At 41.2% G+C, this 13,366-nt stretch overlaps 1 protein-coding gene across 2 annotated transcripts in view; it reads left to right on the top strand.

The window, feature by feature from the left end:
• The window catches only part of RELN (reelin), a 287,656-nt gene that overhangs the window by 255,075 nt on the left and 19,215 nt on the right, over positions 1-13,366 (top strand). For both annotated transcript variants that reach the window (XM_030480802.1, XM_030480801.1), the window contains exons 46-53: positions 830-998; positions 4,334-4,474; positions 5,514-5,691; positions 6,962-7,155; positions 8,248-8,504; positions 9,286-9,440; positions 10,255-10,469; positions 11,136-11,313. In XM_030480802.1, coding sequence (XP_030336662.1) covers positions 830-998; positions 4,334-4,474; positions 5,514-5,691; positions 6,962-7,155; positions 8,248-8,504; positions 9,286-9,440; positions 10,255-10,469; positions 11,136-11,313 — 1,487 coding nt within the window. The remainder of the gene's footprint in view (positions 1-829; positions 999-4,333; positions 4,475-5,513; positions 5,692-6,961; positions 7,156-8,247; positions 8,505-9,285; positions 9,441-10,254; positions 10,470-11,135; positions 11,314-13,366) is intronic.

Here is a 13,366-nt window from a genome sequence, read left to right as displayed (position 1 = left end):
CAGATTTATCACTCCTGTCACTGCAGTCATGCTCTATGCTTTGCACAGCCAGAATGCCTGGCAGCTGGAACATTTACTTCAAGTTACAGTTCTATGCCCATTATTATTTACTTCTTAATGACTGCATAAAAGTTTAACTTGAAGTATTTAGTGAGCTTGACTAACCTATATTTTTCATGATTAAAGTTTATAAGCCATAAACATCAAAACGATGAAATTGCTGGGTTTTGCTGAGAAATGAATACATTAGTTTAATGTGGCTAGACTGTGTTTGAATCAAAAACAAGCTTACTGACTAACAAACTCAATTTAAAATTGTTTATGCTGGATAATGAAATGAGCTGGTTTGGAGGGGCGTGGAAGAGTGACTAAACCATCTTGTGACAGAGCCAAAAGTTTGAATTTGAGTGTTGCTCTGGCTTACACTATGATTACATCCAGCTGAATCTCATCCTTCAGCCTGAAAAACAAAACAAGTTGCTGGTCATGATGCTGTCACATCACTTTCTTGCACACTGCAGCTTGACTTAATCCTGGTGGTTTAACAGATGACTTCATCTTTGCACCTGTGGTCCCTGAGTTAGGCAGTAGACGCGGAGATATACTGCAGTCTTGTCCTGAGCTGTACCTGCTCACCAGCAGGTAATGTATCTTCCAGCACTGCCACCAGAGGAGGGAGCTTTATGCTTCTGATACAAGGGTTTGAGAAGTTTTGAGTGGTTATTTTGTCAGCATAGACTTGTGATTAATGCTCTCTGGGATTACCAGTTTATCGTAGGTATGGATGTAAGTCTCTAAATTAAGTAACTAACCATCTTTCCACCCCTAGCTATTGAACTGGAATATTCAGTGGACCTTGGCCTGAGCTGGCACCCAATTTTGAGAGACTGTCTTCCCACTAATGTGGAATGCAACAAGTACCATCTCCAGAGGATTCTAATTTCTGACACTTTCAACAAGTGGACCCGGGTTACTTTGCCTCTGCCACCCTATACTAGGTATCTCCCTCTGGTTTTCTACAGAATAAATCTAAATGCATAACTATGTATTGATGCATGATGCATTATAGCATTGAAATAATTGTACCTTGCCATTTTTTTTTGGTCCATATATATAGCAATAAATAAGTATAAGTAAATGAATCCCCATCCTGCTTTGCATAAAAATTGCAAAGCTACTATGTGTGTTTACTTTTCTTAGCCATTTAAAGATAGGAAATTCTTGTCCACCTTGTCCTGGTGGTGGACACGGAGAATTTTCTAAAGACTCCCGTGTTATCATCATCCTCACTAAATTCTAGTCATTTTGGTGGCTAATTGGACCAGATGAATCCCCACTGCAGCCTGTGCTGCTGTTGCTGCATATGAGCTGGTTGTTTTAAATGTAGCACTTTTCAGATTTCTTGTTTTTCTGTGCATTCGTTGTATCCTTTGTGTGTCCCTCAGCTTTGATGCTCTCATCATTTTTACACATTCCACATTTTCACCTCCTCTTCCTTTTCCTACATTCTTTTGTCTTTTGAGGGAAGAAAAATTGTAGGATTTTTTGGGAGGTTGCAGTGAAAGGAGCTGTTTGGGACTGACAGTGCTATTGGGAGTGCTGCCATGTGGTTTCTTACAGTGCCCTGAAAACTGCTGGATTGCTGGATTTTTGTTTGTCAAAAAGATCCACCTACGGTCAACTGGGTAGCTCAGCCTTCCAGTTTTTTTCCTACCTGATGTGTTGTTTTACAGTGATAGCTGTGACTGTCCCCTGTGCAGTCATAGAGTCATAGAATAGTATGGGTTGGAAAGGACCTTCAAAGGTCATCTAGTCTAACACCCCTGCAATGAGCAGAGACATCTTCAACTAGATCAGTCATACCTGATAAAGCCAGCATAGATCTAGCCCAAAGTAAAGAACTGCAAACACAGGTCGCATGGATGTCAGGCTCTCAGCACAGCTTGACTCCACATCTTTGCTCCTGTTACTGTGCCCGATCTCCTTACATAAGCCTAGGCTGATATCCACAGGCACAGAAGTGCTACAGTGCAGGCACAGCCTATGCCTGTTTGAGAAGATTGTTATGAAAGATGTCACATGAGTTTGAAAACTGAGACTTTTACTTTTTAGCAATTGCGCTGAGAATGCCTATACAGTTACCACACACTTTGAAACTAGTAGTGGAAAAGTCTATGTTTTATTACTAATCATTTGGGATATCTAGACTCTTCCCCATGTTCAATGCAGTGCTTTACTTCAAGTAATAGCACTTTTTCAGGACTCGTTCCCAGCATCAATCTCCTCTGCTTCCTCTTTTGTACTGCTTCACTACACATTTTCTGCAAAATCCATTACCCAAGAGTTCTTGTATATAGTCTGCAAATTTGTGTTCAGGAGGGGCTTTTAGAGGCTGAATAGGGTAAATCAGGTCTGGGGTTGGTGTCCCAAACCAATTGAGTTTGGGTCTGAAAGGAACCTACCACCCGAGATAAACTCAGGTTTATAAATAACTGTGATTTTTAAGACTGAAAAGTTTTTTTGAGCAATATAGGTCAAAAGAAGAAGTCTGATGTCCTACTGAGGCAAATATTGCTTATCTTTCCAATCCCATGACTATATTTGTTGGTTCAAGTACAACCATTTCCCAAAGATATGAAGATAGGGATTGCATTAGAGACGTTATTACAAACTTAGCTCACAAGCAAGGGAGACATTAAGCTTTAGAATAAGGAACAGTGCGGCTAGTAGTCCCTTTAGTCTAGATGTGATATAACTTTTATGCTGCTTTATTATTTCAAGCTGCGTAATAGCAGGTGTGTGTCTCCAATTGTTCATGCCTGTATGTTTTAGGGACATGCAGGCTACATAATCAATAGCTTGGCCTGGTGCACAGCACCTATACTAATGTAGCCTTTTAGGGCTTGTGTACCTCAGAGTGCCATCTAACCTCTGGCCTGCAGAAGGCTATGAACACGTAGTTTTAATTTAGTCTCAGAGTTGATTTTAAAATGCAAATGCAAATACAAAGCTTCTCCCAGGAGCATCAGCTCAATAGATATAGTGAAGCGCCAAACCAAAAGCAGCCACTGTAACATATACGTGCTTGTCTTTATTCCTAAAGGATTTCCTCAGAGTTTATGCATTTGAAAATGCTATTTGGTGAGCACAACCATACATTTCTCTTTGAATAAACTTGTTATTCATTCATCTCATGTACCATGTTTATAAAGAAATAGGATTAAACTGACCTTACTATAAACGGTCTATTTTTACACTGAATAAATTTGGGGGATTTTGTTGCTTTTTTGTTTTGTCCATTACAGTAATTGTAATTTCTCTTTGAGCTTCAAAATAAAAGAGACTACACGAAGTTCAATGCTGCCATCTAGTGCTGGACAGCAAAACGGGGACTAGCTTGAGTTTGAAATGGTATTTTTGATAAATTACAGAAATTCATCCACTCACAGCTGTTCAAATATAGGTGTCTACTGCTGCAAAAGCAGAATAGCTATTTGGTGTTACCTGACTCTTTTGGCTAGGTTTTTGTTATCTGTCTTGGGAGCTGAGATACTTAACTCACATATAGCTACATCAAAGAAAGATGTTTAAATAGGGAGCTAAGGCCCCTTTAATCATTAAAATGAAAATTATTCACTGGAAGGAGCCAGTATCACAGCATAGATTGTTTCTTAACATTTCCAGCCAAGCCCTGGATGGAGACGAGGGAGGAAACTGCAAAACCAGAGTCATGCAGCAAGCCCTGCATGAGTGCTCTCACATCTCCCTTCTAGATATATAAATGGCAGCATCTTGCCCAGGAGCCACCCCACTCCCTACAGCTGCTCTTTCCTAACTGTAGTTGCGAGAATTCATAGAGGAAAAGTTGGGTTAGTTTGTTGACTTGGGCTGAAGCTATAAAACTCAGGCTCAGGGTGAAACTTGGAGGATTTGGGTGATTCTGGCTTGATCCAGCTCCCATCTATCCCTTAAGTTTGAATTTGTGCTGGAAGGTGGTTATGACTGGTCTGAGCTTCCCTTTGGGCATTTCACTTTTTTCCTACCCTCTTCTCCACTGCACCAACTACAGCCCACTTGCTTTGCTCTCTCTGGAGATCCCTTTCCCACCTTCCACACTCATAGCATACTACCGAGCACCTATTGTTTGTCCTGCTTTCAAAGTGTGGCTTTTCAGGGACCTTGTCGTTGTCAGGAATCAACCGTGGGTTGTGCTGATATCAAACAAATCTTCCAGGACCAGTCTAGCCTCAAGATTGACATTTTCTTTCAGTCAAAATAAGGATCAGCTTAGATAGAAATATTACCATTCTGTTTTTTTCTTTCTCTCCCAAAGGTCTCAAGCAACACGTTTCCGCTGGCACCAACCTGCTCCTTTTGATAAGCAGCAAACATGGGCAATCGATAATGTCTACATTGGAGATGGCTGCATAGATATGTGCAGTGGCCATGGGAAGTGCACACAAGACAACTGCATGTAAGTGCCATTTGTCCCTGTTCTGCCCAGGGCTGTAGCATTTCAATTCTCCTCTGCCATTTTAATGAACTTGTCATTCTTATTCCTGAGGGGTTTCATGCTGTCCCTGTGCCCTTATCCTGGCACTGGGTGCAGAGGACCTGCGCTGGAGGTGGGACACATTCACTAAGCAGAAGGATAAGTGCCATTTCTTCACAAGGCCAGATTTTTGCCTTGGGACTGGTGTTGGCTTGATGGCCTGATGACTCTGCTCCGTGGTAGGCTATGCCAGCAGCGGCAGACTGCCTTGATCCTCAAACTGTCTGTATAACAGCCCATATAGAGCCCTGCAAAGCTAACAAACAACAGCCAGATCTCTCCAGATTTGTCTGTCTGGCAACAGAGAAATACCTTCCAGATGGATGTATTGCTTTTTTCCAGCCACAAATGGCAACAGAAATGGGAGAATGGTTGTATAATTGCATTGCAACTGTGTTCACTAGAAATATATTCTGCTGCAGAATAGACATAGTGTTATCCTCTATCCTGACAGCACTGAAGGACCAAGGCATGATCTCCCTGATGAAATCTGCATAGTAGCAAAACACATTTCCATGCTGTTATCCAATCTTTGACAATTATAAGAAGGTTTTTCAGAGGAGAGAAAAAAAGGGGAAGTGACTATATAAAGAAACAACAGGAAAGTACCCATCCTCTAAAATTTTACAGAAACTTGCCTAAAATTTAACATTAGCAGGGTATTCTTGGGCTTGGCACATTCTCTGAGATTTATTTATCCAAGTAAAATGTATTTTACTGATTTTACTCTCTGCTGGAGTGTACTTTATGTTACCAGCGTGAATGATACAAAATACTGGCCTTCCTAAAGTCATTCTTGTTTCATATTAACTACAAAAAGTGGCAGATGTTTGAAACCCCCATACACCAGTTGTGCACTAGCAAATGATGCAGACACGCTCTGTGTGGAACAACACGGCACTGATTAAACCCCCGTGCAAAGCCTTTGCCATCTGAACCTTGCATTTGTTTTCCTCCACAGCTGTGATGAGCACTGGGGTGGGCTGTACTGCGATGAGCCAGAGACCCCCCTTCCGACACAACTGAAAGATAACTTTAACCGCTCGCCATCGAACCAGAACTGGCTGACAGTGAATGGGGGCAAACTGAGCACGGTCTGCGGGGCGGTGGCCTCTGGGATGGCTCTTCACTTCAGTGGGGTGCGTGCTCAGCACGGGGGCCAGCTCACTCCGTTTGACAGTATAAAAGGGACTGATTTAAAAAGTTAAATAAATAGCAAGGTGGTAAAAAATATCAGCATAACATATTAAACACATATCGTATCAAACAAATTTTTATCCTTCAACTAGCTGAGTCCAAAGTCAGACAGGTCCTACAGACTAGGGCTAGCCAGAAACAATCCGGGAAAGCAGATACTGTATTCCTGGCTATGCTGCAGCCAGGAAAATGAGATAAAGTGTGTATGCCTCCTGAAAGGAGCTGTAGAAGGGCCTTTAGACGGGAGCTAATAGCTTAAAGCACAGTCCAAGTACGCAGACATTAAATTCCACTCGATTATAATAGCCTCCTCATCGCACTTATAACTTCCAGAAACCAGAGTTTGGTGCAGCTTCTTGTCAGACCGCAGAGGTAAATTAATGACTACGTATTTGAATGTATATAACTTGCACTTGGCCCTTGAAGATACATCATGTATAGCCTCATCCTTCATATATCTTATTGTTGTTTGTTTTTCAGAGTAAGCTCAGAGTAAAATTTCCTGGTTTAGCTACATACGTAGATACATAACTCAGACTGCTGCTGAATTACAGTTTGCTTACAGATAACTTCAGTATTACAAAAATGACAAAATAGTATTTTAGAAACATGTAAAAGTTATGCTTGTAGATCTCTTCCATGCAAATTTATAACTAGGTTCAAACTGATGCAAGTTTTCTAAAATAAACTAACAGAAGCCTTACATTTTCACTTCCTTCCAGCAGGACTATGTAGGCACCACTAACTAACAGACTGAGCAACGTGAAGTATAGAAGGGATTATGGGAAAACACACATATTAAAATGCTGTGCCATTTGATGGTTTGCATAAATTGAGCCATTAGCACATTATCAGCAATTCATTAGTACTGCCTGGAAAATCTTGTGGTTTACACTGGAGGCATGGATTTTTGTAACTCTTGTATTCAGAAGAAAGGTGAATACAATCCCTGAATGTTGTAGAACTGTAGGTACAGTAGCAAAGTGCATGAATACACAACAGAAATTTTTAAGATGGAACATAGCTGAAATTATGGCCCTAGGGAAGAACATTTGGTTTTCTGTTGTAGTTTTACCTTTCTTATAATTAGTATAATTTTGTACAGTTTTGAAGGGTTTACAACATGAAGTTATACTAATAGTGACTCTGTAAACTAACAATTTTTATGTTCATAAGTTTTGCCAGCCAACGTATTTTTTCATTGCTTTGAAGGGCTGCAGCCGTATGTTAGTTACAGTGGACTTGAACCTCACCAGTGCAGAATTCATTCAGTTTTATTTCATGTATGGATGTCTGATAACTCCTAATAACCGCAACCAAGGAGTGCTGCTGGAGTATTCTGTGAATGGTGGAATCACCTGGAGCCTTTTAATGGAAATTTTCTATGATCAATTCAGCAAGCCCGGGTTTGTAGATACGTTCTTCTGCCTATATAATTTCCTCTACTAAAGTAAGGTGGTCTTGAATGTTTCATAAGAACCTGTGGGACATACTACTGCTTGCATGTCACATCTTTAAGAGTTCAGCCTATCCAGTCTTGCAAGTATTTATGAATGGCCTTAGCACATGTGCTTGAGCATCAGCATTTGTGCAGGTGCTAGGCCAGAAATACAAGGGTAATAAGGAGTATGTAGCAGTCTGGTAGACTTGTAAACGGTTGCAGGGAGATAAATCAATAGCTACTGTAATGATGTCTGTCCAGTTCTTTAACATACTTACATTTGCAATCTAGTTTCTTACTGACAAGAGCAGAAAGTTAGTGCTTGAACTAGTTAGACAACAGTGTATAGAGGAGAAACTGAATTTCTGCAGATATCTGTCAAAAGGATGGATACATTCAAGCCCTATTTTCAGATATTTGTGATATTTAAATCGTGCATAGATATGGGTGGACATTTTCCTTACTGACTAATTTATAAGACTCATTAAAAATGGGTCTGGGTGGGACCCATTATTTGTTATTTCATTTGAGCATACCAAGAAATCACTAGCACTTTAACTGGACAAGAGATTTAAGCGTGCTATTATCTATCGTTGTAATGGAAATAAGAAAATTGCACTGGAACATTGCTATCTGCTGAATGGCTCCAGGTTGAAAACAGCAATACTAATTTTACTTCATCATTCTCCTTCTTAACACTTCCCTTAATTAGGACCTTAGTCTAGACCTAGTCTAGACCATTGCATTTGGTCCATAAGCACAACTGGAGCACATGAAGTTGCTCAAATCATGCCACAGTCTGGCTGCTGGCCCTTCCCACCTCACTCCAAGCCTCTGTCCCAGGGGTGACATTGGGAGTAATCAGGAAGGGTTTCTGTTTCAGCAATCTCCCAGAGGGGAACATAGGCTAGATCATCTGGTCTTCTCCTTCTTTCCCAACTTCCACATACTCTAGGAAACAATAGAAGTGGACCTGGTCAAAGCACCTGGCACAGAGCATTGAGAAGTGTCCTCCTTTCATGGCATACCTACAACTAATTTCCACTTTTTATTTCAGCTTTGTGAACATCCTCCTTCCCTACGATGCCAAAACCATTGGGACACGCTTCCGCTGGTGGCAGCCTAAACATGATGGCCTGGACCAGAACGACTGGGCTATCGACAACGTGTTGATCTCTGGCTCAGCTGACCAGAGGACGGTGATGCTCGACACCTTCAGCAGCGCTCCCTTGCCGCAGCACGAGCGCTCCCCTGCTGACGCAGGGCCCACTGGGAGGATCGCCTTTGACATGTTCATGGAAGACAAAACTACAGGTAAAGGTTTGATGTGGGTCTGAGTTAAAGAGCAAGAAGTGAGCGCAGTGATTTCCAAATCTTGCTGAGCCTCTGAATCTTTGTCTCCCTGTGATGGATATCACAGACAATCCCATTGTTATAGAGGTCTTGTCTTTTGGTTTTAGTTCACAAAATGCAAAATTAAAAGATGTAACTTTTCCTTTTTTGAATTTACTCAGAAAATTTGAATTGAATGAATTTACTTACTCCTACTTAGAAAACAAATTTATCTTCAAATAAAGAAAAAAGTATTAAAAGCAGATTCCTTAACCTGAGTATCTGATTCATATCTCCTAACTTTTTTAAACACTCTTTAGGGACATTAAGTTACATTTTACAACTAACTTTTGTAGAGGATATATTTCTGAATGTTTCCAAGGCTTAGCAGTTAATAGTGCTGGGGTACCCTTTGTGGAGACATGTAGGCAACACCCATTAAGAAGTTCTCCCATAATGTCCAGTGTGACAGAAGTTTGTTTTGAATAAGTCTCAGATCCTTACTTCTTGGTCATTAAAAAATAATGCTATATTGCTTAGGTAAGAGAGTAGTAAAAGGTGCTTTAAGCAATAAATGTGATAAATGTAATTAATACATACATGGGAAAGATGGGGTACTGGCATTCTCAGGAGCAATACTAAATAATTCTCACGTAGGCTGAAAAATAAAGCCATGAGTCAACTACAGTGGTTAAGACTACTCCCCGTTCTCTTTAATTTCTATCGTCATTGATTACTACTGATGTTGCCACTTATTTTCAAGTGAATGAACACTGGTTATTCCACGATGATTGCTCGATTGAGAGATTTTGTGATTCTCCTGATGGTGTCATGATCTGTGGGAGCCATGATGGCAGAGAGGTCTACGCAGTCACCCACGACCTGACTCCTACAGAAGGCTGGATTATGCAGTTCAAGGTAAAATCTCTGTCTGCAATATAATTATTCAAAACCATATTTTGCTCCAAATCTAAGTAGATCTTTCAGGAGGTAGGATGATGTATAGGCCTACGCATGTGCCATTCCCTGCAGGGAAAACTGTTATTATTAGTCTATCCTCCTTTTTCTTACCTAATCCATGTCAGTCAGCTTCAATACCACGGGCTGTTCCCAGAGATGATGTACCCTTCTCTTCCAGCACAGCAGTTGTATGGACATCATGTAATAAGAATATTACACATATATGAGATGCCTACTTTGTTACAGCTGCTTGGTGAGGAAAAAGCAGCTCCAAACTAGACCACGGTGCTCTTGTGTTGTCAGGCATTCACATCAAACCTGCACCCAAACTGCCCTTCACACACCCCTTTACCTAAATTAAAGAAACAACCCAGCAATGTGTGGAAGTTGTAAAGCCCTTTGCACATCTCACCCATAAAAGTGGTCTGCCAAACATATCCAAATTGGGTGGCCTTCTCTGAAGTACTCAGATCTCAGGTTGTGTGAGATTAACTTTATTAGTCATGGGATGCTGGGGTGTAAGACACAAGTGTCAAAACCTGGAAATCCAGAAATGTGAGCTAACTAGAAGAAAGTGCATCTTAGAATTTGGTGCCTGTTCTCAATGTTGCGAGTACTGATGAGACCTGCGGATGATTGGTACCATACAAGCACTGTTAATGCCGTTATTAACAGAACAAAATTCTGCAGTCAGTTTTCAGGTACAAACATTTTTTTAAACTAACCACCACCACAATTAATTGCAATTTATTTATGTTCTCTTCTTTGTTAGGTTTCTGTTGGATGTAAAACCTCAGAAAAACTTGCACAAAATCAGGTCCATGTGCAGTACTCCACTGACTTTGGCGTTAGCTGGAGTTACTTAGTACCTCAGTGTTTACCAGCTGATCCCAAATGTTCTGGGAGTGTTTCACAGCCATCTGTCTTCTTTCCCACAAAAGGATGGAAAAGAGTAACTTACTCACTGCCTGAAAACCTTGTGGGCAAGTAAGTATGAATTCATTACTCATTTTGTCTTGGATTCAGTGCCCTCTGAAAAACACAACAGAGGATATATCTGCCTATTCATTTTCTTTCGAGGAAAGTGCAGACTAGCAGCATCCACATTCATTACGTATGCTGCATAATTTTATTTCCTGTCAATCAAAACTGACCATGTCTGAACAACCAGCAAAGTTATCCTTGCTTCTCTGCAGTCTGCTCCCGATAGCATGTTCTGCTCTGTTTAGACAGCCGCAGTCAATTAGAGAGTAGATCTATGACCTTACTGAGTGGAAAAGTTACCCTTATTGTCTGCAGTAGCCACACATATGTGAACCATTTGTCTTTTCCTGCAAAATTAAAATCTTTTATATTCTTTGAGTAATTTTCTCAGGAAGTATAACCAAAATTGAAATTCTTTCACAAGAAGCCAGAATAGCTATTTCCACTCCAGCAGTGCCTGGAATCCGTCCATATATCATAGTTAGTACATATGTGAAGAAAAAGGTATGGGTATATATAAAATCAATCTGAATAGATGCTGCCAGATATTACTTGTGGAAGCCTGGAGAATAGTACAGTAGTAAATATATTGTGTTTCACTCAACTTTTTTCAATTGAGCGAAGTTGGTTTATACATATGTCTGTTTTTCTTCATTCCTTTATATCTAGTCCTGTGAGGTTTCGGTTCTACCAGAAATACTCAGATATGCAGTGGGCCATTGATAATTTCTATTTGGGCCCTGGCTGTCTGGAAAACTGCAGAGGTCATGGAGACTGCCTGAATGAGCAATGCATCTGTGATCCTGGGTATTCGGGTCCAAACTGTTATCTGACCCAAACACTGAAGGTAATTTTACTGCATATTTTAAGGAGTGAATTTTGCTGTGTGTTTATCTGAGAGAGAAGAGATTGATCCCACTGGAAATTTATCTTTGATTCCTGTCAGACTGAATATACTCAAATCTTTTTTCAGCCCTTTTATCTTTTTTTAACAAAACTATTACTGCAGTATCCAAGAACGGGTTTGTTCCTTGGCAAGTAACACTGCCTGAAAAAGCTGTGATAAAGTTCACTGTTCATCTTTAGATGACCATTATATGATTTAAATCACCCTTGCATATATGATTATCTTTGATCAAGACCTGTAGAAAGATTGTCTTTATTATGAAAGAGCTTACTGAAGTAGGGAGTACAAGAAATTGACATAAAATTAATTCACCTAGCTGATACTAGCGTTACCCTTTAACAAGAGGGTGAAATCTAGTTCGATACTTGTAATTTAAAACTTAAAATGCACTGTTTATCATCTAATATTTTCTGCATCACATAAGAACAGAGCAGGTATGTGCTCCACAAAAACAATAGGTTAAGCAGCATTCTGTATAAAGACAATATAGCTATTTAACTTTTCAGTTATCGTATCATTTGAATGATTATAAGCTTTTGTTTTTCATCTGAGGTACTAATTACATAAACAAATATCATTATCTGTTTGCAATTTTTATTTAGTAATATATTCTTCACATTAAGGACATTTGGGATAAAATCCTAGCAATTTTAGGGGAGTTTCACTACTATCTCCTTTAGGCCAGGATTTCTCTCATGGCATTGCTTTTACTGCACACCTGGAGGTAAGTGGAAATCAGAGATATATTCTATTCAAATATGTGCAGACAGTTGCATAAATGCATATTCACTACCATAACTCTAAAATTTCATTGCAGTGCTGGTTTTGCTGGGGGAAAAATGTAGAATAGCGATTTCTCCCATACATACTGGGCATGTACTGGAATGCTGTTACATATTCTTAAATAATCATAGCTATGAACTAGACCCATTGTGGGGGGTTGACCCTGGCTGAAAGCCAGGTGCCCACCAAAGCCACCCTATCACTGCCCTCCTCAGCTGGACAGGGGAGTGAAAGGCTCGTGTGTCAAGATAAGGGCAGGGAGAGATCACTCACCAGTTACTGTCATGGACAAAACAGATTCAACTTGAGGAAACTAATTTAATTTATTACCAATCAAATTAGAGTAGGATAATGAGAAATAAAAACTAAATCTTGAAAACACCTTCCCTCCACCCCTCCCTTCTTCCTGGGCTTAACTTTGCTCCCTAATTCTCTACCTCCTCCCCACCAGCAGCGCAGAGGGACAGGGAATGGGGGTCATGGTCAGTTCATCACACATTGTCTTTGCGGCTCTTTCCACCAGCGTGAGGGAAGGACTCCTCACACTCTTCCCCTGCTTCAGCATGGGGTTCGTCCCATGGGAGACAGTCCTCCATGGACTTCTCCAATGTGAGTCCTTCCCATGGGCTGCAGTTCTTCATGAACTGCTCCAGCATGGATCCCTTCCATGGGATGCAGTCCTCCAGGAACAGACTGCTCCAGCGTGGGTCCCCCATGGGGTCATAAGTCCTGCAGCAAAACTGCTCCACTGTGGGCTCCTCTCTCCATGGGGCCTCCTTTGGGGAGCCCCCTGCTCCAGCGTGGGGTCCTCGACAGGCTGCAGGTGGAGATCTGCTCCACCATGGACCTTCATGGGCTGCAAGAGCACAGCCTGCCTCACCGTGGGCTGCACCATAGGCTGCAGGAGAGTCTCTGCTGTGGCACCTGGAGCACCTTCTGCCCTCCTTCTGTACTAACCGTGGGGTCTGTAGAGCTGTTTCTCTCGCATATTCTCCCTTTGGCTGCAGTTGCTGTTGTGTGGGTTTTCCCCCCCCTTCCTAAACACATTATCCCTGAGGATCTACCAGTGTCACTGATGGGCTTGGCCAGCAGCAGGTCCATCTTGGAGCCGGCTGGCATTGGCTCCATCAGACAAGGGGGAAGCTTCTAGCAGCTTCTCACAGAAGCCACCCCAGTAGCCCCCTCCCCACTTCCAAAACCTTGCCACGCA

Source organism: Strigops habroptila, chromosome 3 (assembly GCF_004027225.2).
Source record: "Strigops habroptila isolate Jane chromosome 3, bStrHab1.2.pri, whole genome shotgun sequence".
NCBI classification, from domain to species: Eukaryota; Metazoa; Chordata; class Aves; order Psittaciformes; family Psittacidae; genus Strigops; species Strigops habroptila.
Note: the sequence above shows the minus strand (reverse complement) of the source record. Positions and strands in the feature narration are given on the sequence as shown.